Raw genomic sequence first — 24411 nt, 5'->3', positions numbered from 1 at the left:
TGTCTAAGCTCTAAAACAACAAGCCCAAACCGACTGATCGACCGATCCGTAATCGATGTATATCTAAGACTATGATAGATAGAGACTGTAATTTGTCATTGTTTTCATCGCTCACTTCTTTCGTATTACCACCGCGAGATTGTTTTGACGTCGATATATTTAAGATACGTGTATAGTTTACATTTAAACACGGTGTTGGGGGGGGGGGCACATCGTCTGGCATTATTCGATTTTTATCGTACAAACAACGCCGTACAGGATCACCTTTAGTAGTAAATATTATTAGAACGTCGTTTTTAATATTGCACGTCATCGTATATTTTATACATATTGTTATTAACTTACTCGAATCACAAGGTTTATAATACATAGGTACATCGTATTATATATGCCTATAAGTATATTAGGTTTAATAATAATAGTAATAATAGTAATAATAATAATACAAACATGATCTATTGATCTAGGAATATATAGTCTTAATAATCGTGTACAATAATTATTATTATCTTATATACGTACTATAACATAACGAGTAGTTATTTTAGTAATTTTTAATCTAAACAGTTTCGTCTGTGATATCATAATACGCATTATATATTATGATAATATCAAATACATCGCAATCAAAATTATAGTTTACGAAGGCATACATTATATTATATAACATAGGCTAGGCAGATCCGCGGACGGTCGTCGTGTCGCCATACCACTCAATAAGGTCTCCAGACAGCCGAGTGGTCGGCCGCGGCCACGGCCTGTTGGGTCGGCCTCTGGGTGGCGCCGGCGACCTGCAGATGATCGTCGTCACCGCCACCGCCACCGTCGTCGCCGGGTTGGTGGTAATGGTGATGATGGTGATGGTGCCTGGTGGTCATGTTGCCGGCCGCGGACGCGTGGTACAGCTGCGAGTAGAGTTGCAACGACGCCGGTATCTGCATGCCGGTGGTCGGGTGACCGCCACCGCCGCCACCATGGTAACCGCCGCCGCCCAGCTGGTCGTAACCGTGCGCGTGTCCGATGGCCATCATGTCGTCCGTGGACCCGACGGGCCCTGTCGGTGAGTCGGGCGCCGACGAGTCGGTCGACCGGGGACCCGACGACGTGGACGGGTGCAGGTCCGGCGCCGGTGGCGGCTGCATCGCCAGGTCGTTGACGGTCGACTGCTGTTGCTGATATCCCCTGACCGTCGGGAACCCGGTCCGGTCGTGTTGCTGGTGACAGTTGGACGTCGACGACGACAGCAGTAGCTGGTGCTCCAGGTCGCTCGTACCGTTGACGGTCGTGCCGGTCGTGTCCGCAAACGGTGGCATCACTGCGTGTTCGTACAGGAAACAAAAAACACATAATACGCGACGCGCTCTTAGTTTAGTTATCTATTGCCATTGCATTGATTAAGCACTTATACGATAGTTAATATTATTAAACAGTGAAACCACTATGATACAGAAGACAGTCGTAGGAAATCAAAAAATGTCCACTTCGGGGATAAGTATCATATTAAACTATTAAACTATGTATGTACACATAAGTACATATCATAAAACCGGTATCAATTTTACCTATATAACGTATGAATTTATTATAATTTATAAAAATTTAGATATTATTATTATTTATTATAAGATGTACTTATATTTTATTAAAAAATAGGTGAATATAGTAAGTTATAAACTACGTATTTATATTTAATTTAAAAACCATTGATTTTTTTTCAGTTGAATGTTTTTCTAATATTATTCTCAATGTACCTATTAACAGTTTTCAAACTTATAACTCAATCGTATCTTTTTTATTTTTAAATTATTTTTCATTTAAACTATTTTATTGGTTTGATTATATAATATTTTATCAAATTGAATATGTTATAAATTATAATTTATTAAATGGGAAAACCATTAAGATAATAATACAAAGAAATATAAACAACATTTATGAAAAATAAGTAATAATTATATAATTTTTTATTACTTAGCATTTTTGATAGTATAATATTATATATTACGTTTGATGAAAGGTAATTTATAATTTTAAAATCGGTTTTTAGTGTACTTGTCCACTATTAAGAGTGTCCGCTACTTAGAGTTTATAACCCTCATTGTACTTATACATACATTTTGCCAAGAAACTTAATAGTATTCACTATTGGGAATGTATCCATTTTTGAGAGGTGTCTATTATAATAGAGGTTTTACTGTATTATATCTCGTCACGTATACGGGATTTTGGGATATAGTTTTGAGATTAAAAGGATTTGTGACAAGAACGTGAGAAGATTTTAGCATGTGCTAGGCCTAGTTAAAAAATTTAATTTCATACTTTTTAAATCAATTATGGTTATGGTTAATTATTATCTCATCGATATAGTAACAGCACTTAACGAGGCAATTCTAATAATTTTTCTTTTACATAATAATATGGTATATAAGAGTTAAGATAAAAGTAAGTAAACGAGTGTTTAAATTTAAAATTGTGTTTATTAGTTATTTTTGTATTTACGGATAACTTAAAATAAAAATATAAATGTACCTGAATAATAATTTCTGATTTAATGATTATATAGACACAAATACGTATAATTGTCTAACCGTTACAGTGCATTAAGTAGTATAAATATTAAACAAAATAGGTAATAATTAATAATTAGATACTATTTTAAAAATATGAGAGTTGCACAATCGTATTAAGTGTCTTAAATAATAATTAAAACTGAATTTATAAACTTTAAGATTTTTTTTATTATCTGTTACTTATATTATCTAATAGTTTTATAATTTTGACACTGACATTAACTATTAACTAGTTCAAATTTATATTGTATTAACTAGTACATCCATAATTGCATTATTGGATGTTAATAGATTCGATTGTACGAATAGAGTTGCAAAACAATAACCTCCAATTATTGTGCACACGCTAGAAAACAATAATGAATTGACCACGGGTTTATCTGAAATGTTGGATTGAGAGATATTTTGGGATAAATTAAATCTTTAATGGACGTTAGCCAAAAAAATTAGGTCAGGTCGGGGATTCAAACAACGTTTTTTCAGCATTGAAACCCTGACCTAGAAATGGCACAAGAAATATTATACGCGAATTTCGAAATTAATTTATATAAAATCGTCGTGAGTGCCAATACACCTTTAATCTTTTTATATTATATTATAGAATTATAACTGATAGTGCAAAAATTATAATATTGTACGATAAGTAAATTTTAGACAGTGTCACGTGAGGTGATGTTACTCCAGCCACATATTATAAGAATATACATCTTAGTACACGTTACTACATATTAGACTTTCTCGTTAGTCGTTAGTAAATCACGAAATTCATAGAAATATCTGAGAAATAAACATTTTGATAAAAATAATGCAATATTCAGATTAGGAGGGCCAGGGTTACGTATAATACGTCGAGTATTTTAGAACAGTTTCGTGTGTCAGCATAATATTAAGATAACTGTATGTACTTACCAGCGGCTGTCGTCTGCGCATTGACCGTGCACGTCGTGAACAAGTCATGTTGGTGTCCCGCCGACAGGGAGGTGTGAAGTTCGGACGCGGCAACGGTGCCGGTGAAGCCAGTGGCGAGCGCAGGCGGCGTGAAGTTTGTGCATCCGCCTCCGCCGGGCCAAGTCGAGTACGCTGTCGAATGAGAGTATCCCCACGAGTGATGGGGCGCGAACTGGCCCATGTCTGTGAACAACCACAAAATCGATGTAAAATATTAAACTCTATTTGTGGTCATCGTTATTCATTTATCATTATTATAATATTGTACTATACAGGCTTCGTGTTTTTATATCCAATAATAACTATTATTATTATTATTATTATTGTATACAATACACTATATTATAGTTGTAGGTATCTATCGTCATTGATGATATATTGTTAAGCTATTGATCATTAAAACTGTGATATATTGATATGTGTACTACTCCTCTGCCACAAACACAAAACCTTCACCCTACTCCACCCATCAACACATTAAGCACATAATCGGACGACCATTCCTAAATATCCCGCACCCGATTCGATTGATGAATGAACCGAGAAATAAGATTATCGCTTATACAATACGAAATAATATACTTAATATATATAAATGTGTGTGTGTATATAAAATATGTATAATATACGCTTGTCCGGGACGGTACTAAAATCGTTTAGGCCTTGACACCGTGATACACCGAGCCACATGATGTCCGAATCCGTTTCGCGATCATTAACCGCGACTCGGGACCGAATGGATTGTGCGCCCATGAATTGATGATGTCGAGTGCGCGTACACGACTAAGTATTATGATATACACATATACATGATACTATAATATAATAGAATATACCCGACCGCGCGTTGGCCACCACCCGCACGAAATAATAATAAATATATAATACATACGTCCTGCGGTGGCGAATCGCCTCTGTAGGTAAGCAAATGCGACGATAATAATTATTGTTATCATCGTTAACCATCCGTTCCGCGTTAGTTAAACGACCGAAATGTAGTTATACTTTTTTCATTTTTCATCGTGCTATATATTATATGTGTATATTACACGGGATGTTATATATCGTTTTTTCATCGGTATGTCATTGTTGTCGTGTGCGGTGTACGAAAAAAAAAATCGCAACTATACGATTACACCGTTTTACCGACGTATCACGCAAATATAATCTAAACCCAACAGGTCACATTTTTTTCGTAAATCGTATTCGTTTCTGCTCGTAAATCATAATTATTATTGGTGCCCTAACTAGGTTCATCAAACGTACAGACAATACGCGTATTTCGAGTAATTCGACATCGCGCGTCATGGTAATGGACTGGAGATACGATTTACGACTTACACATGCGTTTGAATATGATGTAGAATGTACACGTTCCAGATAACCGAGTTATATAGAGGGACTTTGGACAAAACACATTTTTCGTCTTAAAAGGATATATTTTGTTTTATCGTTTTCACATTATTACTAATATTACGACCGTATTTGGTTTTACAAACGCAACTGGAAAAATATTTTTGTGCGAAATCAATCGGTTTATAAAATTATAACTTATCTAAACCTTTATTACAACAACTCACTGCAGTAAATAATTGTTATTAAGTATATTATACACAACAGCAGCAAGTATCAATATTATCATGAAAATGAAAATATGGAAATTCCCTGTAATTATAACGCGTTATTGAAAACAATAGTAATATTATGGCGTTTTGCGTCTTATTATTATTGTTATTAAAATCATCGGTTTTGTATCTTTTAACCACGTAAAACCGTGTTGTAACTTATAACGCAACAATGCATTTAATAGACGCCGCTATATTGTAGTACCTATTACTACATTATCATTAGGTATGTCGGGGGCTTATGTAATCGAAGCAGATATTATTTAAACTCAATGCGTTGATACTTAAAAAAGATCGAAAAGATACATCCACGAGTAATATGATATTACTTTATTTTGTAGTCGTTTGTTATCGTTTCAAAAGAACATTATATACCCATGGGAATCGACCCTCGTGCACAGATACACGCACCACCCCTGTTATTGTACCTGCAGTTATTAGTGAGTTTTAAATAAACTCCCCTAAAAATAAAATATAAAAATACGGATTACCGTTTTTATGGCATAATGATTATAGTATTACGAGTACGAACTCACTTTGACAATTTGCCATGGCTGGCATGCGGAAAGCAAGTGGATCGGCAGTCCTGTGCAGTGGATCCAATGGATTAGCGAAGTGCGTCGATAAAAACGGTCTTTGGCCAAACGCAAAGGCATGGAACTGTTGCTGTTGCCCTAGAAATGAAAATAAAAAAAAACAATTTAAATTAAAATTAAATTTATTATATCGCACAAGCCATTGGAATTCGATGTTTATTTCTTTATTATAACAGACGCCGCGCGGGTTTAATAAGAGTGTAATTTAATAATATTTATAGTCATAATATTATACATAACAATTTCGTGCATATGATTTTACTTGACTTCGGTTTATTCATGCGTTTAAAACACCATCAAAGGCCAGCAGCAATAATTTATAATTACAGTTTTACTTTTCTTTATATTATTATTAATTAAATTATCAAACAGCTTAAAACGTTCGTTTTCGCGGGAAACAAGAGATAGGGAAAATAATTCGCATGTTATATTGCTGTGTTTTATACATTAATATATATATGGAAGATTTATATAAAGATATACCATAACCGTATCTAAAACTCATATACGTGTATATTTTTATATTAAAGTTCGCGTTATTTTTAATTACACAACATGATTTCTGTACATAAAATTATATTTTGTAATATGAAATACATTGAATGTGTTTATATAAGCATATTATATAATATGCACATTTCCTAAAACTAATTTTTGAAATTAAAAACCGTAATCGTCTTATCTTCTTATAAAAATTTATTATTATCTTATCATGGTACGGCAATACTGACTGACTAATGAGTTACGTATTTATTCTTTTAAAATATTCCACTATGCGTTTTACATGTACTAAACATTTTTGCTGTTAAGAGAATATTGAAAATATACAATAGCCGAAGAAGACGCGTCACAAAGATAAAATAAATATACGTGACCGGCAGTCACCAAGAAGGATTTTATCAGAGAACGAGTCAGTGACCGCGTGGTTTAGGATTACGCCACAATACATAAATATATAATATATTCATATAATCTGGTCTTAATATAGGTAGGTGCCTATAAAAAATATTCGTTTACTCCTTTCCATGTTTATTTAACATTTTAAACCACAAAGTATTACATTACTAATTTAAAACGAATTAGGTAATCATGCATAGATTTATGTTTTCAGGTGTATTATCTGATTGTTATAAATTACTCGATAATAATCGATATTTTATTACCTAATATATTCGAATCCAATTTTTAATCTTGAGTTCCGTTCAGTGCTTACGTTTTGGAGAAATAACATTTGCTTCAATTAATCACATAACGGATGATTTTAATGATAGCATATTTAAATTAGTTAATCATTTTTTTGTAAGAAGAAAGAAAAATATATGTTATTATATTTAAATAAGGAAATAACGACGATGCACATTTTCATAGAAACATGGTTAAAATTAAATTTTGAAAAATATTATTATTGACTGTATATCTTGCGATAGTCTAAAAATACAAATACTATTTATTTTTTTTAATTAAGGTAATGATTATTGATTACTAGTTATATTCTTATTATTAAAAATTTTAAAGTATATAAAAATTACTATTTTCAGTTTACTTCCAAGGTAGTTAAATCCAACCTTTTACTTCTGATACTTCCAAAATAATAAAAAAAAATCACATCAAAATATGCTTTTTTCTTTAGGTGACTTATGGTGCATAGAATGTATTCACAATTTTAATTTGTAATATTATATATGACTGGTGAAATTTAAAGTTAAATTTTAGATACGAGTATAAAAATTGCATATATTTAATAATTAATGGTTTTAATCTATAACATGTAGTTGTATATTAATATATAATCGATTAACAATAGGCACTATATCCAAATAAAACTAATATTTAAATAATTTTAAATTCAGATTTCATGAAAAAATTGTACTGTGTGACGGTTTGACATGCCGTTAAAATAGCTTGCGTAGTATTAGACGAAATAATAATGCGTTCTTATGTTCGAGTTTTCCGATTCGATTTTCCGGGATAATGCCTTTGGAAAAAGTTGAAACTGTGTTACACATACATATATATATATGGATCTAGGCGTCCTCTACATAACTCACGAGCGTCTAAAGTGGAAACGGCAATTAATGGGGACCTGTACAACAGCTGCAACGACCGGGCACGTGTGTGGTTATCCCACACACTGTCCTGCATGCCGCCGCCGCCGACGTCCTTCCCCAGCGGGATAACAAATGATGGCGAATCGTCAAGGCGATCAGTTTCCAAAGTCATTAAACGCGGCGTGAACGTCTAAAGTTCACAGACTCGTGATTTGTCCGGATCGTTTGGGTTTATACATACACGCATATACATCACTCTATACACGTGGTCTTATGCATATACACAAATACCGGGTGATTCATTTGACGTTAGACATTCATTATTTTAAAAACTACTATTTTTTTTATACAATTTAAAAAAAAACATTAAAAAAATAATATATTTTATCATAAATATATTTAGTCTACTTTCTTGTTTAGTTTTATCACTGACAATACATGGAATTTTTAATTCCTTATATACCAAAGCAAATTAATATTTTTGAGGTACTTCGAAATATAAAAATCAAATTTTAGATAAATATTTTATAGCTTATAAAAGGTACTCCGCGAAATGTTGGTCCACTACTCAGCTCGGCGCTCGTCAAAACTTAAAATATTTATAACTAATAAACTATTTGTCCGAAATTTAATTTTTAAAGATCAAAATACACTGAATAGTATTGTGCTTATTCATATTAAATTTAAAATGTATGTTGATATTCAAAAGAACAAATTATTTAAAAAATAGTGAAAATATATATTTTTCCAAAAATGTTGTTTTGTAACGACTTAAAATTATACAGAGTAAATATTTTCAAAAGCATTAGTGTTTTTCAAAATGACGAGTGTCTTACGTTAAATTCATCACCCCATATATATAATATTATTCTCTCGTGGCTGCGGGTCGGACGACCGGCTTTTATGGTGCCCTATATATAATACGCGAGTGCAAAGTGTTTATCCCGTCCGAACGCCGACAGAGAAGACGCCGCCGACACATAATACATAAATATAATATGGTAATAATAATAATATGGTATATATATATATTTATATGTATATTCGTAAACAGGATTTCGTTTTATTTTAGCGTTTCTTTTTGAAACACCGGCGTGTCGTTTAAAAAGACCGCGGCGTGCTTATAAACAAACCACGTCGAAAATGCCTTTCATGATGTACGCAGTGTATTGTTGGCGGAACGTAGGCAAAAGGGACCGGCCGTCGTAAAGAACGTCGGCGGCGGGTGACGGTCTGCACCCCTCGTAAAAAACACAAGTTCGACCTCAAAAACGCCCGAAACGCATTCCGGACTCCGGTCGCATCGTTTGTTTGGAAACTGGCATAAAGACACTTGCGAGAGCGTATTATTATTATTATTACCATAGTTATTATTGTGGCGTATTGCGAGCAGTGGCATATTAATTTGGATCGCGCGAGGTAAACATTTGCGCATTTAAAATTCAAAGTATGATAATTTAGCTCACTTTTTAAATTGGTTGTCCTGAAAAATTAAAAAATTCCATTCCAAACGGACCAATTTATGGTTAGAATTAGTTGTAGACGATTATATACACAAGGGTAAGGACAAAAAGGTTTACCAAAATTAACCATATAATTAAACAATAAGATTCATTTAAAAAAAAGTATTGTAAATTACATTAATGACTTAATGAAAAACATAATAGCAAATAGACAAAAATAAAAATATATTTTCATTTTATAGGAAAACAAGATTATTATGTATTATGTCAAAAGTTATTAGTTTGCTCTGATAATTTATGACATAAGTATCTATTAAATTAAATTTGAAAAAACCAAATAGAAACATATTATTAATAAATGTACCTTTTCTTTGTAATAACTAATAATAATGAGTCTATTCGCTAATTATTATATTTTAAATTTTCAGTTTTTAAAAAAAAAAATATTAAAATCCTTATAGTCAATAATAAATTAAATATAATACGATATCTGTATAGCTGATTTACATGTACCCCATATTAGCTTGTAATACAATAATAATTTACCGCATTATATTAATTGATAACAATTAATATTTCAAATAATAAGAATTTTGAATAAAATACAAGATAGTGTTTTTATTTATTATGCACTTACGTGTTTTAGAACGTGGTTCCCTAGGTCCGTCCACGGTGACTTTTATGGCTTTATTGTAAGTGGTAACTTGTGGGGGCGAACAGCTCACAGTTATGGTCAACGTAAAACTCTTGCCTGTAACGCAAACAAAAACTAATATTATAACAAACATTTCACGAAATGTAATTTTTAACGTCGCAACAATATTAACAAATTATTGCAAACACCCATTAATCATTATACCACCTGCCACACGCTCTTTTGCGTTCCATATTATTTTAAAAGAAGATATTAAATTCACCGAGGACTGATTTTTACGGTATTTGCGAATGATATAAACCATGTTTCGATATTTAACGTAGTTGCTAAAAATAGGTCTAACTAAAAGTATCACAATGTAATACCGTCGTAACCGATGCTAAACAAATACATTCTGGACACCACTATATTATAAAATTGAAATATCGGTGATCTAATAAGCCAAATCCACATTTTAAAAACCAGCATTTGTATGGTTATAATTTAATATAATAATTAATTGTCATGAAAACTTTTATTTTACTGACATCAGACATATTATATAACAATGACGGCCGTGTCTTTGACGGTTAACCCTCCGATTATATGCTGCAGGACTGACACAAACAGTACATAATATACAAGAAATGGCCTAACTTATATACAGAATGATTCACCGGGTATACATATCTGATATTTTACATGTTTAAATAATATATACGATATACCTACCCATTAAGATCATATTTTCAAATTTAAAGATTTTTTTGTTTTATAATAAAAAATTTTTTTTTTACTAATTAAAACCTCCCTTTTCTACTATAAATTATTTATTAAATAATTGTTCTAAACATTTTATCGTATCAAAATCAAAATTCGAACGAGGTTTTTTTGAATTAAATAACTTTGTATACTATACCTATTACCTAAGGATAATAGGTTTATGGTAATGGATTTAAAGATATGGGGCTATAGTGATTTTAGTAATTAATATTTAATACCTATTAAAAGATATTTATAATTTGTAAACAATTATCCACTAAACAATTTGTAAAAAAAAAGGTAGATTAGAGATGATTAAAGGAGTACATATTTGAAAAACATAAAATTATATCACTACAGAAAACTTCTTAAGTAATATAAATCTTATGAATTTGAAAATATTGTGTTTAAGAATATTTAAAAATTTAAAAAAAAATCAGAATTTGAATAAATTCATTATTAAAGGAAACAGTGAAGTGAACATGCTAGGTTAATCACTCTGTATACACAATTATAATTATCAAAAGGGGATCGCCATCCCATCCCATGTAAACTTGCAGATAAAGGGTATACAACGAGAAAAGGTCTGTGTCCCGATGAGGGGAAATCGCGGCGGATTGACCTGACGTCCACCCCATTAAAGTAAGTATTACACGTGTGTGTGTGTGTGTGTGTGTGTGTGTGTGTGTGTGTGTGTGTGTGTGTGTGTGTGTGATTGCGCGCGCGTGTTTTTGTAGGCTCGTGTATAACGGACGAAGACGGCTGATGACGGCGTGTGTTTACATTATTTTCTCTCTTTATTTTTCCACAGCACTCGTGCCTATTTACATCGTTCCGCTCACATAATATATCACTCGTAGTGAAAATATATAAATACCGCATCGAGAAAGGTGGTTGTCATCATCGTGTTAATTTGTCGGAAAAACATAATGAGGGGGAATGATAAATTGCGTTGGAAAAACGCGACATTTATGCGATAATAACTGCAGTCGTATTATATATACATACATGTGTACAAATTACCCGACGGCAATTCGTGCACACACGTAATTATTATAATTGAGCGGAAAATCGTGTCGCGACAACCCGTGGTCATACAATATAAACGTGTATAAATCGTGTTACCACTCTTATTTTTTACGGTTTATTTTATTATTACATTTTAATTGAAGGCGACACTTATTATTGTCCATTGACGTGGTTGTGGTTTTTCGACAAAAAGTCATATCGTTTTATATTTCTCGATAATATATTAAAGAAATTCGTGTTCGTTGATAGTCTTGAAATATTTTAAAACCAAATTATTTTCTGATATTGTGTCTTATTTATCGTTAATGATACAAACCTTTTCTATATACCTAGTTTAAAGTACGGGATACTATACTTGACTTTTGTGAATAATTCAATAATATCAGTTATTTTTAATTCAGTTATGTTAAAAGTTTATTATATTTTTTACCTTCTACTACATAAAATATATAGATAGTTAGCACACAACAATAGTTAGGTACGTAAAATATGCTTTGTAAAATACTATTCATAGTGTTATTTTGTGAAAACAATAATTTTTACAAAATTTAAAGTTAAACATTTTGGACAGCTAAGCAAGTAATATTATTACCTTTCGAAAATGAAAAATGTAAGACCTAAAATAATGATACATATCGACTACTAAAATACTACGAGAAGCTATATTTATTATTATTGAGAGTATTTATAAATTCTGTATCAGCATAAACACTTATTATTACAAGGTAAGTAAAAAGTAATGCTATCTGCTAGCAGATTTGATTTCTGCAATCGACGAGAATTCTTAATAATTAAGTACTATATGTTTTCCTTTATATAGACCACCTAATGTCAGGGTATCGGTAACACCTAAAGGGATCTATAAATAAACTGCATAGGATTTCCGATTTTCTAGACCAACAGCTACCAAAAGATGGTGAAAAAAATATTTGTAAATTTGTAAGTGATTGAACTTCTACTTGTGGTGATATTATATTTTCTACGTGTTTGTGTATTTTTTGACTTTTTTTGTTTCCATATTCAACAGAATTTGAGGTCTTTGATCCTATTACAACATATTATTGTTGTATTACATTTAACTTATTATAACATAGTTCTAACCACATCTTTAGAATCTAAATAATGTTATACTTGTAACCTTTAAACCAGTTGAACTATAAGGTTCATCACGGGATAGTTTACGTTACAGATACAAAATTATTGTATAGAGTAAAGCGAATTTTGGCAAATCCCTAACATTAATATTGAACGATTAAAATATAACCCATTTTGGAATCCATTTAAAATAAGTTAATGGAATATTTTAATCAAAATAAATGATGAACATATTCTGTAAATCATTATAGAACATTTACACAGTTTAGAAATTTCAAATATTTTTTAGTACTTTATCTATTTCATAAAATATGCATCTATTAGAGAGAGCGCATATAATTTTGAAATTAATGTACCTAATGAATAATCGGCAAAAATAATAAAGCACAACATAACTATGAAAATAATATTTAACAATACACACTCATGTACAGTTAAGTCTATAATAATAATTTATGAATAATTAGCATCAATGACCATAAAATAAAATTGAATAAATAGATTTTTTACCAAGCCCCAATACTGTTCGTCAGTCTTAATTCCTAATCCGAGAATAGGGAATCTGCAAACGTTTTCATACACTCTGTGAAGACATTTGAAAATAAACTTTCAGTCACAAAATTTACTTCGAACAGGTCGTAGTTTAATAAAATTGTTACAAACGGGACTTTCCCGTCTGAGACACCTTTGCTTCTTATCGTGAAACGCGTAATAACAACGGTGAATGCACTATCCCAGTGAATTTGACTCAACTACACGGTATGATTAGCGGTAGGTAATAGGTACAGGATAAGTTAAAAAAAAAACTGATATTCGATTAGTAGTCATCAAAAATTTAAGTTCTAAACCCAAGAAATCACAGTTCGCTGTTCACATGCCTGCAATACCTGTGAAAACGCCTCACATACAATACGCGTGTACTGTTTAGTGTTTATATATTATTAATATTATGACGGGTTCTGCACACTGACCTCTTCCGCTCCTGCCAACGAACCGCAAATCGTTGAACTTGGCCACCTGGTTCTTCATCAGGGCGGTGCAGTTGCGCAGCTCCGCGCAAAAGTTCTCGTCGTTGCCCGCTCGTATGGTCACGGCCGTGCCGTCCGGCACCTCGCCAAGCGCCACCACCTTGAACGCCACCGGCAGCGTCTTGTTGGACCGCCAGTGCGTGGGCAGTATGGTGCACACCAGGAACGGACTGCCGGTGCGCACCAGCTCGCCGGGGTGTTCGGACAGGAAATCGCCCAGCGACCGTTCGGCCAGTATGTCGGCGGTCATCTTGGCGTACGCGTCCGACAGGCCGTCGTCGGCGGCCCCTGAACCGGGCGCGGCGGCGCCGCCCCCGCCACCGGTCATCTGGGCACCCTTGACCACCATCCCGCCGTGGCGGTCTTCCGCGGTCGTCGCACTCGGTAAATACGTAACGGACCGGGCTCTGAAAAATGGCGTGAAACGATCATTATAATATGTTATTATGACGGTATTACGTATATTTTACAATATAATATAATAAGTAATGACACAACGATGACGTGACAAGGCCGACGACTGCAATATATTGTTTAATATTATATTTTGGTGCCATATACGGACTGCATAATGCAAAATCTACCTACATTCCAAATGTTTATAGAGTTAGTTTAAACCCCCAAAATCCCCTTGTAACAGATAATTGTACATAATTGTAACAGATATATATATATATATATATACTGTAATCAACTATCGTATAATATAGGTTATAGTGTTAGTATTATACTGCTGGAAACCAGCTATGTTATATTTTGTATTTTTTTTATACCATGCAGTTATATACAAAAGTGTAATTTAAAATATTTTGAATTTGTGTTTGTGAACCATTCCCACTCTGTAAAGTAAACTATAGTAGGTACTCCGTAAACTTACTTCATAAGTTACCAATACAAAATCATAACAGTTAAATTGTTATCAAACTATATAATAATATGCATATAAATATAATACATTAACTTGTTTGGTTAGGTCAGCGTTTACCAAACTTTTTCTCTGCCGGACCCCTTCGAGATAATATAGATAGGTACTTTGTGTATTTTTAATTATTTACGTTCGCGGACCCCCTCCGGTATATGTGGGGACCCCTAAGGGTCCGAGAACCACAGTTTGGGAAACGCTGGGTTAGGTCAATGACTCAAACGCCATTGAAATTTGTACATAAAAGGGACAAAATATGCAATTCTTTATTTAAAAATATATACAATGTTTGTTATATAGGTAATAACAATAATTATCGACTCACTTATACCAATAAAACTATATAACGTATCCGTTGTAGAACATTTTTAATTTTTTTTTTTTTATTTCAATATATATTTTAAATAGTAATAACACTAAAAATGATCATTTTAATCTCAAAATGTTTGTAGATTTGCATTATACTTATTATGATAATAATAATAATAATAAAAAAAAAAAATGTATAGGATGATAATCTACTTAAAAATATTTAAAAATTCAGAAAAATGACAAATCATAAAATTATTTACTAGTAACAGGTAAAGTAACAGAACATGCTCTATTTAATGATACAAGATATTAGATTTTTAGATCAAAATAAAAACAATCTTAGATCATAATAAAATGTGTTATTTTTCAATAGTCTTGATAAATATTTATTTATAATAACAACTACAATGCATATGACACATACTTTATAAGTATATTTTTTTCAAAACAGGGTAGATAAAATAGTCAGAAGTTAAAATTAAACATTTGGATAGATATCTTCCTCCGGACTTCAATTTGTTTTTTAAGTTTTAATTTTCATAGGTTATACTACATTTATGTACAATATAATTTAAACTGCAATTTTACCAACTTATATAATATACAATACATAGTGTATAGTATACACTGTATACATTGATACATTTTTCTTATCAACAATAATATGCTTACAAATTTCAATTGGTATTTGGTACTTATATACTCGTAGGATTTGATACATATTATCTGTACAATAAAAATATGTAACATCATATATTTCATCCTTATCACATTTCTCACCTCACTTTAACCTAAACGATGGCAAATATAATAATATAATAATTTACGATAAGAAAAGTTTCATAATATAAGATATGTCCAACGAACCAGATTTATAATAATATGGTACTTTAATTTAAAATATTGTATGCAATAATAAAGTAAACCATATTCTATTTCAATATGCATATTTAAAAACTATTTTAACATATCTCTTTTAAAACACAGTTTTAAATTTGACATATATTTTGTATCTATGTATAATATACATTATATATATTATATAGTTTTATTGAAATAAATCCTTTATTTATTTTATTATAGCGTGTATATGTGTGTATAAATAAATGTGTTGTATTAATAGTTTTTTGATCAAAAAGTTTAAAATACAATTCGTAATAAAGTAGGTATGAATATATGATAAATCAAGAATGTGACATCTATAAGTAACGACTAACGAGAGCTTTATACTGAATGAGATTCATTTTTCTCTCTGCTTACATCTTCAAATCCCCTTTAATCCATCAAAGGGGTTGACGAGAATATAGAATTAAAGGGTCGCGATAAACGTTCTACGTGCAAGGTGTATAACCGGTGTGAAATACTTAAAGACACGTCACATCGCTGTACTTCCGCTTTAAAGTTTAAGTCTGGTTGAATGGAGAAGCAATAAGTGTTTACACCCTCAGTAAAATACCTACAATATCGTAAAGACATTGCGATATAATGATATATTACACAGAAATTCCGAAATCGCGTTATACAAATGGCGTTGATAGTTACGTTTTTGATACTCCTTCACAATGATGCAAGTAGGTATATTTTAATTATTTTTAATGCATGTCTATAATACTATAATATAACATCTACGCAGTTTGCGTAGAAGATGATTGTAAATGTATAGTATTATTGATGTACATAGTATGTAAATAATTTTCAAAAAAACTATAATTTAACAATTTATTTTATTTTATATTTTATATTAATTAATTTAGTATAATATAATATAATATATTATATTTAGACCAACTACTAATCGAATTTTACCTAACTAATTAACTAAGCTAAAACACGATATACACTAAGCTAACTGTGTACAACCAATTGCATTTTTTTTATAACTCAGTTATAATAAATTTATTATAAGACATATAAATACTAGTATTATAATAATATGCATAATAAACACATGCATTTATATAGATATGAAAATCAGAAAATATTAATAATAAAATGCCTAATTTTCAATAAAAACCTAAATTAACCAAAGTCATAATATAACGGTTTTTCTACCTATATTATAATTAATGACAATTCAACAGAATAATCATGTATAATAATATGGTACAATAATTGTATATACCTAGTTATAGACAATAACTCTTAAAATTTCGCAACAATTTAAAACTTTTCAATTTTGTAATTTACAATAAAAATAACACTACCACATACTGATGAACTACTATTATAGATTTTTTTTTCACGTAAATAAATTTAGCGATAATAGTATACTAAAAATAGTATTAAACACACGACAAAATATTGCACGATTAACATAAAATATTGAATTGGAGTCGGTAATATTATTTACATAAGTGCATAACTATTGGCTTTAATAATTACTTTTTGTTGATAATTTTCACTTTATATTAGTATTAATGAAAGTTAATATTACTCATTATGTAATGAGATATTTATACAAGATAAGCAAAGACCACGCAAAGAACTTGAAATAATATTATTTATCATAAGGTAACAAATATATTTTTACCTAAGAATGAAAACTTATAAGTACCCAATGGGCATTGGCTATAGTACTTATTAAGTATAATGATAATTAATGCTACACAAATCACGTACCTATTCCTAATTTGTATTAAACTTAACTTTTATGGTTTGAAAGCTTAGATAATTATATAATATATTTGAATGTACTTAATAAAAATATTAAGTAAATTATAAGAGTATTTAGTAGGACGTATTGAAAAACGATTAAAATAATTATACCTATTGTTCTACTATACAAAAACTTAAAATTATAAATATAACATAGTGTGTATATATTTTAATCAAAAGTAAATACGTGTAATGCAATGTATAATTTAATTATAGCACAATAAAAAGTTGTAAAATGGAATAGATGAATTCTAAATTATTACGTATATTTCGATAAGATTAATAGTATAGGATGTATAGGTGTGTTTCATCAATAGAGAGTAAAAAATATTAAAACATTTCGCCGATAAATAATATATAATGACAGGTATGTGGAACATAACGGAATATTGTTGTTAAACTTGAATAAATATAGATACATACTTATATGATAATAATATATACTATAGAATAATAAAGAATAAAAACTACGATTCGAATGAAAAAACGCAGTTAAAACTCGAAGCTTAGGTAAAAAATAACCAGAAAAAAGCACAACTTTAAAACCCACACTTCAATATGCAAAATACATTGAGTATGACAATAATATATTATTTCCAAACACCACAAAAGTATCAATCATGCAATACGCGACTGCGACAATATTATATTATAATAATAATGTTAATATTAAAATTTGATGCGAAGGCAACATAATATTATTGTATTACTGACCTTTGTCACGTCGCCGTCAACAACGGGGTGATTTAAAAACGTGGCGGCAGTAGATCGCGGAACAGTTCAAGGCCGTCAGTCGGCCGACGGGTAGTAGAGGGGAAAAAACACGGACGCGCCGTCGAAAAAAAAACGAAACGAAAAAAAAAATACAAACAAACTTTCGACAGCGCTGGCGAGTGACGGGCGGCAGCGGTGGCAGCGGTAGCGGTGGCGGTGGCAGTGGCGGTGCACCTTCCGTGGTCGTAGTGTAGTGTAGTGTTTTTTTTTTTTTTTTTTATTATACTTTTACGACCGCGTTTCCCGCTCTTTTTTTTCGCTTCCTTCCGTCCGCGATCCCTCGACACCGCCGCGCTCGTGAATCGCTCTTCCGTCGTCGGCCGTGGTGGTCGCTGTGCCCGCGCGTGTATATTATGCTGAATTATTTACGAAACGCACTGCGATGATCGGACGGCGGTAATAAAGGTGATCAAATGTTATGCTTAACGGAAAAAAAGGCCACGTGTTGACGACCGCGTTTCTCGTCGTCGTGTATTTATGTATTTATATATTGTCAATAACGGAAGTATATTTTAATAGGAATAATAACAATAATATTATTATGTTTATTATGGTCGGCGAAGATGACGGTACAAACCCGACCGTCGGCGCGACTACACTACCTAACGACGTCGCCGCGCGCACTATACAAACGCGGTACCGCAACTATAAATGCGTTTACAGTATATACGCCGTACACGCTCGCGCGCGCGTGTGTGTGTGTGTGTGGATGTGTATGTGGGTGTACGTGTGTGTGAGCGAGCGAGCGCGGTTAAACGGCGGCGGCGCGGCGCCGGAGCTCCGGTAACCGGTATACGCAACGCGTCGCAGTCGCGGTATATGTGAAGCGGCGGAGCGCGCGACCCGAGTGCGTGCGCGTTTGACCGCAATATTCGGGGGTTTTCGCCCGGAGAGCGCGGCGCGACGAGTCGGTCGCGGCGGGACGCGCCCACATGGGCACCGCACACGCACGCACTCACTCGGACGGGCGAAAGGCGACGGCGGTGGCGGTGGCGGCGGTGGTCGACTACTGTGTAAGGGGTAGCGGCGCCGACGAAGGGGGTGTGTGCAAGGGTTACACCTTTGGCGTGCGCGGCCGCAAAGACGCACACCGGCGGCGCGCCGAGCCGCCACCGCCGTCGCCGCCGCACCAAGATCGAAACCAAAGTCCATCCCCGTGGCGGCGGCGGCGGTCCGTCTCCGCTCCGTTTACACACGGCACCGCCGCCACCGGAACAGCCAAGACTAACGACGACGCAAACTCCCGTCGTTTCGCACCACAGCCACCCCTCCCTCCCCCATCCACCGCGCGCCAACACCTCCCCTCATCGACGACCGCCCGCCCCTCCGCCGTGGACTTATCTGTCGGCGTGCGTGTGCGTCGCGTACAGTCTAATTATTGTATATACTCTCGACGCCATTGTCTTTGTGCCCGCCTCCTCGTGCGTGCAGCAGCAGCGGCAACAGCGGCGTTCTGAGCTATTGCGAAGGGTATATGTATATTTTTAACCCTTTTCGTTAAAGGCGCCGGCCAAAGGGATATTTTCGTCTCGTCCACCGCCGTTCCCTTCGTATTTTTTTTTTTTTGTTTTAATGAAATTTCCGGACCCCAACGACCCTCGGTCATTTTTCTCGGACCTCGCGCACCCGTGACCGCCACCGTCGCCTTCACCGCCGCAACCGCCTCCGGCTCCGCTATACCCGGACCGTCGCGTTAAAGCCCGCTACCAGAAAAATACTTTGACCGTTTTCGATTCAAGAGACACGTGCATGCATGCGTTCTTCTCGTTCCGCAGTTGTTGTTTGTCGGTTCACTCGCTGTTTTCAAAACTCTTCTCGTCGTTGCAAAGGAATGCCGCATCTGTACACTACAAAAAAAAAAACATCATTTCGTCAACGTGCACAGCTGCGGATTTATGAAAAACATCGACTGCGGTATAAAACAGTTGATAGTGATGATGATCGGGGCTCGACATTTCTATTATTTGTTTATTTGTTCACAGTGTATAAGCACTTGCTATATACTTATTTGATTTATACTAATATTCTAAGAGCTACCAAATTTTAGGGTTTTTTCTCACTTTTTCGCTTTTAAATATAAAAATATAGTTAGCCGTTACATTCGTTACGACATAAATGCTCACACACCATGCCGAACACCGTTTATCGACGATGCATCTAGCTCACCGCTCGCCAAGTGACTGTTTATAGAAAAAAATATTCCGGTAATATGCCTTGATGCAAGTTAATATTGTATTTATTGTATCTTTTGTATTTTTTTCTCAATTTTCAATTTAATAATTTATGGATCATACTTTTTTGAAGAAATGTAATAGTGAACATTTCATAATATTTTGCTGTTAAAAGTTGCAAACCGTAATGATGATGATTGATAATTATTAATTATTAATTATATTAAGTGTAAAAAAATATTATTCTTTTATTGTAAATCCATCACTGTTACGCTAAGAATACTTACTCCAAGAAAACGTTTAAAAGTATTCCTATAGTAGGTAGAAATAAAATCTGATATGTCATTTTGTATTGCTGACTAAATCGTGTTTTATTTTGATTTAAAAAAAAAATAATGTTTTGAAAAAAACTTTTTTTTGACGTACTACATTCTCCTTATTATATTATATAAACTATATAAACAAAGATAATATTATACTAAATATTTTTACTCTCATTTTTTCTTTATTAATTATTTTTTTTTTTTAATAATGCATTTTGTATTACTTGTGCAGGGTTCTATAATAATGCAAACTTCTATTTTTACAAAGAACTCCATTTTTTACTATAGATAATTTAGTAGATAATTTCTTTAAAAATGTTTATGTATCTGATTTAAAATTCTAACTAATAATTTCTCGATTATTAAAATGTTTATATTAAGGATAATACTCCTTAAATATAGTTTTACAAAAATTTAATATAGATGTAATATTAGATCTAGTATTTATTATATTTAAGCATTCTTATAAATAATAAGTTGTTAATAAACTAATGTTAATTTGTAATTACTAAAATTTTCAAATAACATCAAGCCATACAGCCTCTCTCAATATCTTCATAACCCATTATCTTGGATCTATTATGCATAATATACAAAATATGACTTAAAACCATTCGTTCGAATTTCGAATTTGATACATCAAATTTTTCAGAAAAATGATTCTCTAAACAATTAATAGTAGAAAATATGGGTTCTCATTTGAAAACAGTGGTTTGTGTCTACATAAGGTACTATTTATAATATAAAAAATGTTAAGACTTTAAAAATATGGTGCCTATTTAAATATACTTAGAAACTCTAAAAATCAAGTTTCTAACTTTATTATTGAAGGAAAAGAGGTTGAATAGTTCTGTATTTATATACTGTATCATCTGCCACTTCATGAAATAATTAAATTCAAATGTTTTTTGACATTATATCAGAAAAATAACCTAAAAAGTAACATTTTATCAACTATCATCGTCCTAAATGCTGTACCATATACTTTAAAATGTAAAACAAATTTTTTTTTGAAAAATACCTTTTGAAAATATTTTTAAATAAGTGTATTATGTACCAACGTAATGTAAAATATTTATTTTATTTTCCAATCTATTAATAATACCATTTTAATAGATAACTATGATGTTTATAATTCATAAAGGCGTAAGTATAATAATTATGCAACTTTCGACAGTCCAATTCACTGATATTTTATTTTACTCGTATAATTGGTAATAGGGTTAGTTGGAGAAAGGTAATATTCTCTTACGCTCATCGATTGTTTAAGATATTATGGAGCTTTAATGTGGTAAGTTTGGGTCACATTTCTCAGTTGTTCGGGTTACTGCAGCCGCAAAAACGGTTGAACCACAGTCGTTTGTAAATAATAGAGTCGTCGAATCCACCCAAGACAAAATCCTCAAATTTGTAACTACAATATAATGCCACCAACGATAATATTTATATTACTATTACCATTGAGTATGCACTATTATAAATAAGTGAATGGTGAATAATATTACCGTTTCTCGCTACTTCTTAATCGCTGTTAAATTAAACTGACTTCGTTTCAACACATAATAGAAATAACTAGAGTTAGGATGTTGATGACCTAAAAAACACACAAAAATGATTGAGTAAGTGAAAAAAAAGTATTTATAAATAATAATTTTTATTAGAGATATGGGCGTGATAATGGGTGTAATAGTAATTTAAAATATGAATTATAGATTATAATATTAATAAAATAATAACCAATAATATACATTTAAATTTTAAGCATTATATAAAATTATTAAAAATAAATTAAAAAGTAAAATATAAATAAAATTTGATTTTAAATAAATTAAATTTGTTTCCAATCTTAAGTTTAACACTTGCTTTAAAATCTAAAATTGCCCCACATTGTACAAAAACTACAAAAAAATTACCTAAAAGATGAAAAAATGATCTAAAAATGCCGAAAAATGCAAAAAAATGCAAAATAAAATTAGAATATTCTGCATCAAGAGAGCATGAATCACATTTTTAGCTAGAATAGCATTGTATAGAATTAAAGGAAAAAAAAAATGCAAAAGCCATCAACATCCTAACTCTAGAAATAACATTGTATTGATATCAAACAAATTATTAATAGTATTTAAAATAATACACTAGAAAGCTAATATAAACAATGTATTGTATAAAGTGTAAAGAAATATAATGTTCAACAAATTGAGCAATAATATTGTTAAATATATTTTTAATAAAATATATTTTATAGTCTACACACAATCTACCTCCTCGTTCTGCTGTCCTTCTCCTACTCTAATTCCCTGGACCGATTTTTGTCCCTTATTAAAATACCATATTTATAATTTATGGCGCAACCAATGGAACGGACTAGCCCCCAATTATGCCTCTTGGTACAAAAATATCTCACCATCTATCCCCTCTCACCCTTGGTTTCACAACCTCAAATTAAATCGTAAAATAATTACCTCTTTTTCACGTCTAAGATTTGGACACACCTTACTACCTTCTCACTCTTATAAACTTTCTCTCAATGACTCTCCTTTATGTATGTTCCACGTTCACGATCCCATGATTTGCGATATCTCACATATACTTTTTCACTGTCCCTCTCTGGTTCCCCAACGCAATACCCTCTTCACCCTAATCCACTCCTTTAATGTCAAACTCGACACTCAATCCATTCTCTCTTCACCAAATGTACCAATTATTACCTCACTTATATCCTTCATCAACCAGACTGGTTTAAAAATTTAATTTATTTGTAATATTATTTTTGTTGTTAATATTGTTTTCTATGTAATATTTATAATCATAATTGTCGAAGCTAATTGTTTACAAAGTTTCTTTTAATAATAAAAAAAAAAAAAAAAAAAAAAAAATAGTCTACACACCCTTTGTTTTCTCACTCAAACCCACGCGTATGAGATTTAATTTTGTATTGCTAGTTTTTCCGTATTTGACCATGACGCTTCAATTTAAATAAATATAAAATATAAAAAAAATAATAGATTAGACGAGCTTGTAAAAAGATATAATAACGAGTAATTTAAGACAAATAAGAGTGTTAAATCCATTGAATTATTTGAATTATACCAAGTAAGCAACCAACAAACAATGGGTACGACAATATATTATGTAACTCTAAGAGTATTAAGTTAATATTAAAGAAATATTAATTCGCCTCAGTTAAAAATAAGCTAGTTAACTTTATTTTTTATTTACACATTTGTTAAAAATATTTTAAATAATAACTAAAATATTTTGTTACAAATATATTCTATTGTTCTTTTGTATTGCACACGAGAAAATTACATATTTGTATCAATTTAATAGATTTTTATTTAAAATCGTTGTATATAGGTATATCGAAATTAAATTTAAAAAAAATAAGTTAATTACTTTTAACTACAGGTATGTATATGAACAATATTTTAACTTGAAACGTTACCTTTTAGCATT

At 32.0% G+C, this 24411-nt stretch overlaps 1 protein-coding gene across 1 annotated transcript; it reads right to left on the bottom strand.

Annotated features, from left to right (window-relative positions):
• Nucleotides 1-300: 300 nt before the first annotated feature.
• On the bottom strand, nt 301-19628 carry LOC132930239 (runt-related transcription factor 1-like). The gene is made up of 6 exons (XM_060995993.1): nt 18402-19628; nt 13742-14205; nt 9888-10001; nt 5680-5817; nt 3480-3701; nt 301-1315 (listed from the first exon to the last, which is right to left on the bottom strand). The coding sequence occupies exons 2-6, from the start codon at nt 14145-14147 to the stop codon at nt 714-716; spliced, it is 1482 nt and encodes a 493-aa protein (XP_060851976.1). The 5' UTR covers nt 14148-14205; nt 18402-19628; the 3' UTR covers nt 301-713.
• Between the last annotated feature and the right edge of the window lie 4783 nt (nt 19629-24411).

This window comes from Rhopalosiphum padi, chromosome 4 (genome assembly GCF_020882245.1).
Source record: "Rhopalosiphum padi isolate XX-2018 chromosome 4, ASM2088224v1, whole genome shotgun sequence".
In the NCBI taxonomy this organism is placed as follows: Eukaryota; Metazoa; Arthropoda; class Insecta; order Hemiptera; family Aphididae; genus Rhopalosiphum; species Rhopalosiphum padi.
This window is presented reverse-complemented; position numbering and strand designations above follow the sequence as displayed.

Bases quoted from the DNA above. Each gene is read 5' to 3' on its own strand.
- LOC132930239 (XM_060995993.1), bottom strand. From the start codon at position 14,147: ATGGTGGTCAAGGGTGCCCAGATGACCGGTGGCGGGGGCGGCGCCGCC. The intron at 10,002-13,741 runs GTCAGTGTGCAG...TTTGCGTTACAG, and splicing joins CGTTGGCAGGAGCGGAAGAG to GCAAGAGTTTTACGTTGACC. The intron at 1,316-3,479 runs GTAAGTACATAC...ACGAACACGCAG, and splicing joins TGCGCAGACGACAGCCGCTG to TGATGCCACCGTTTGCGGAC.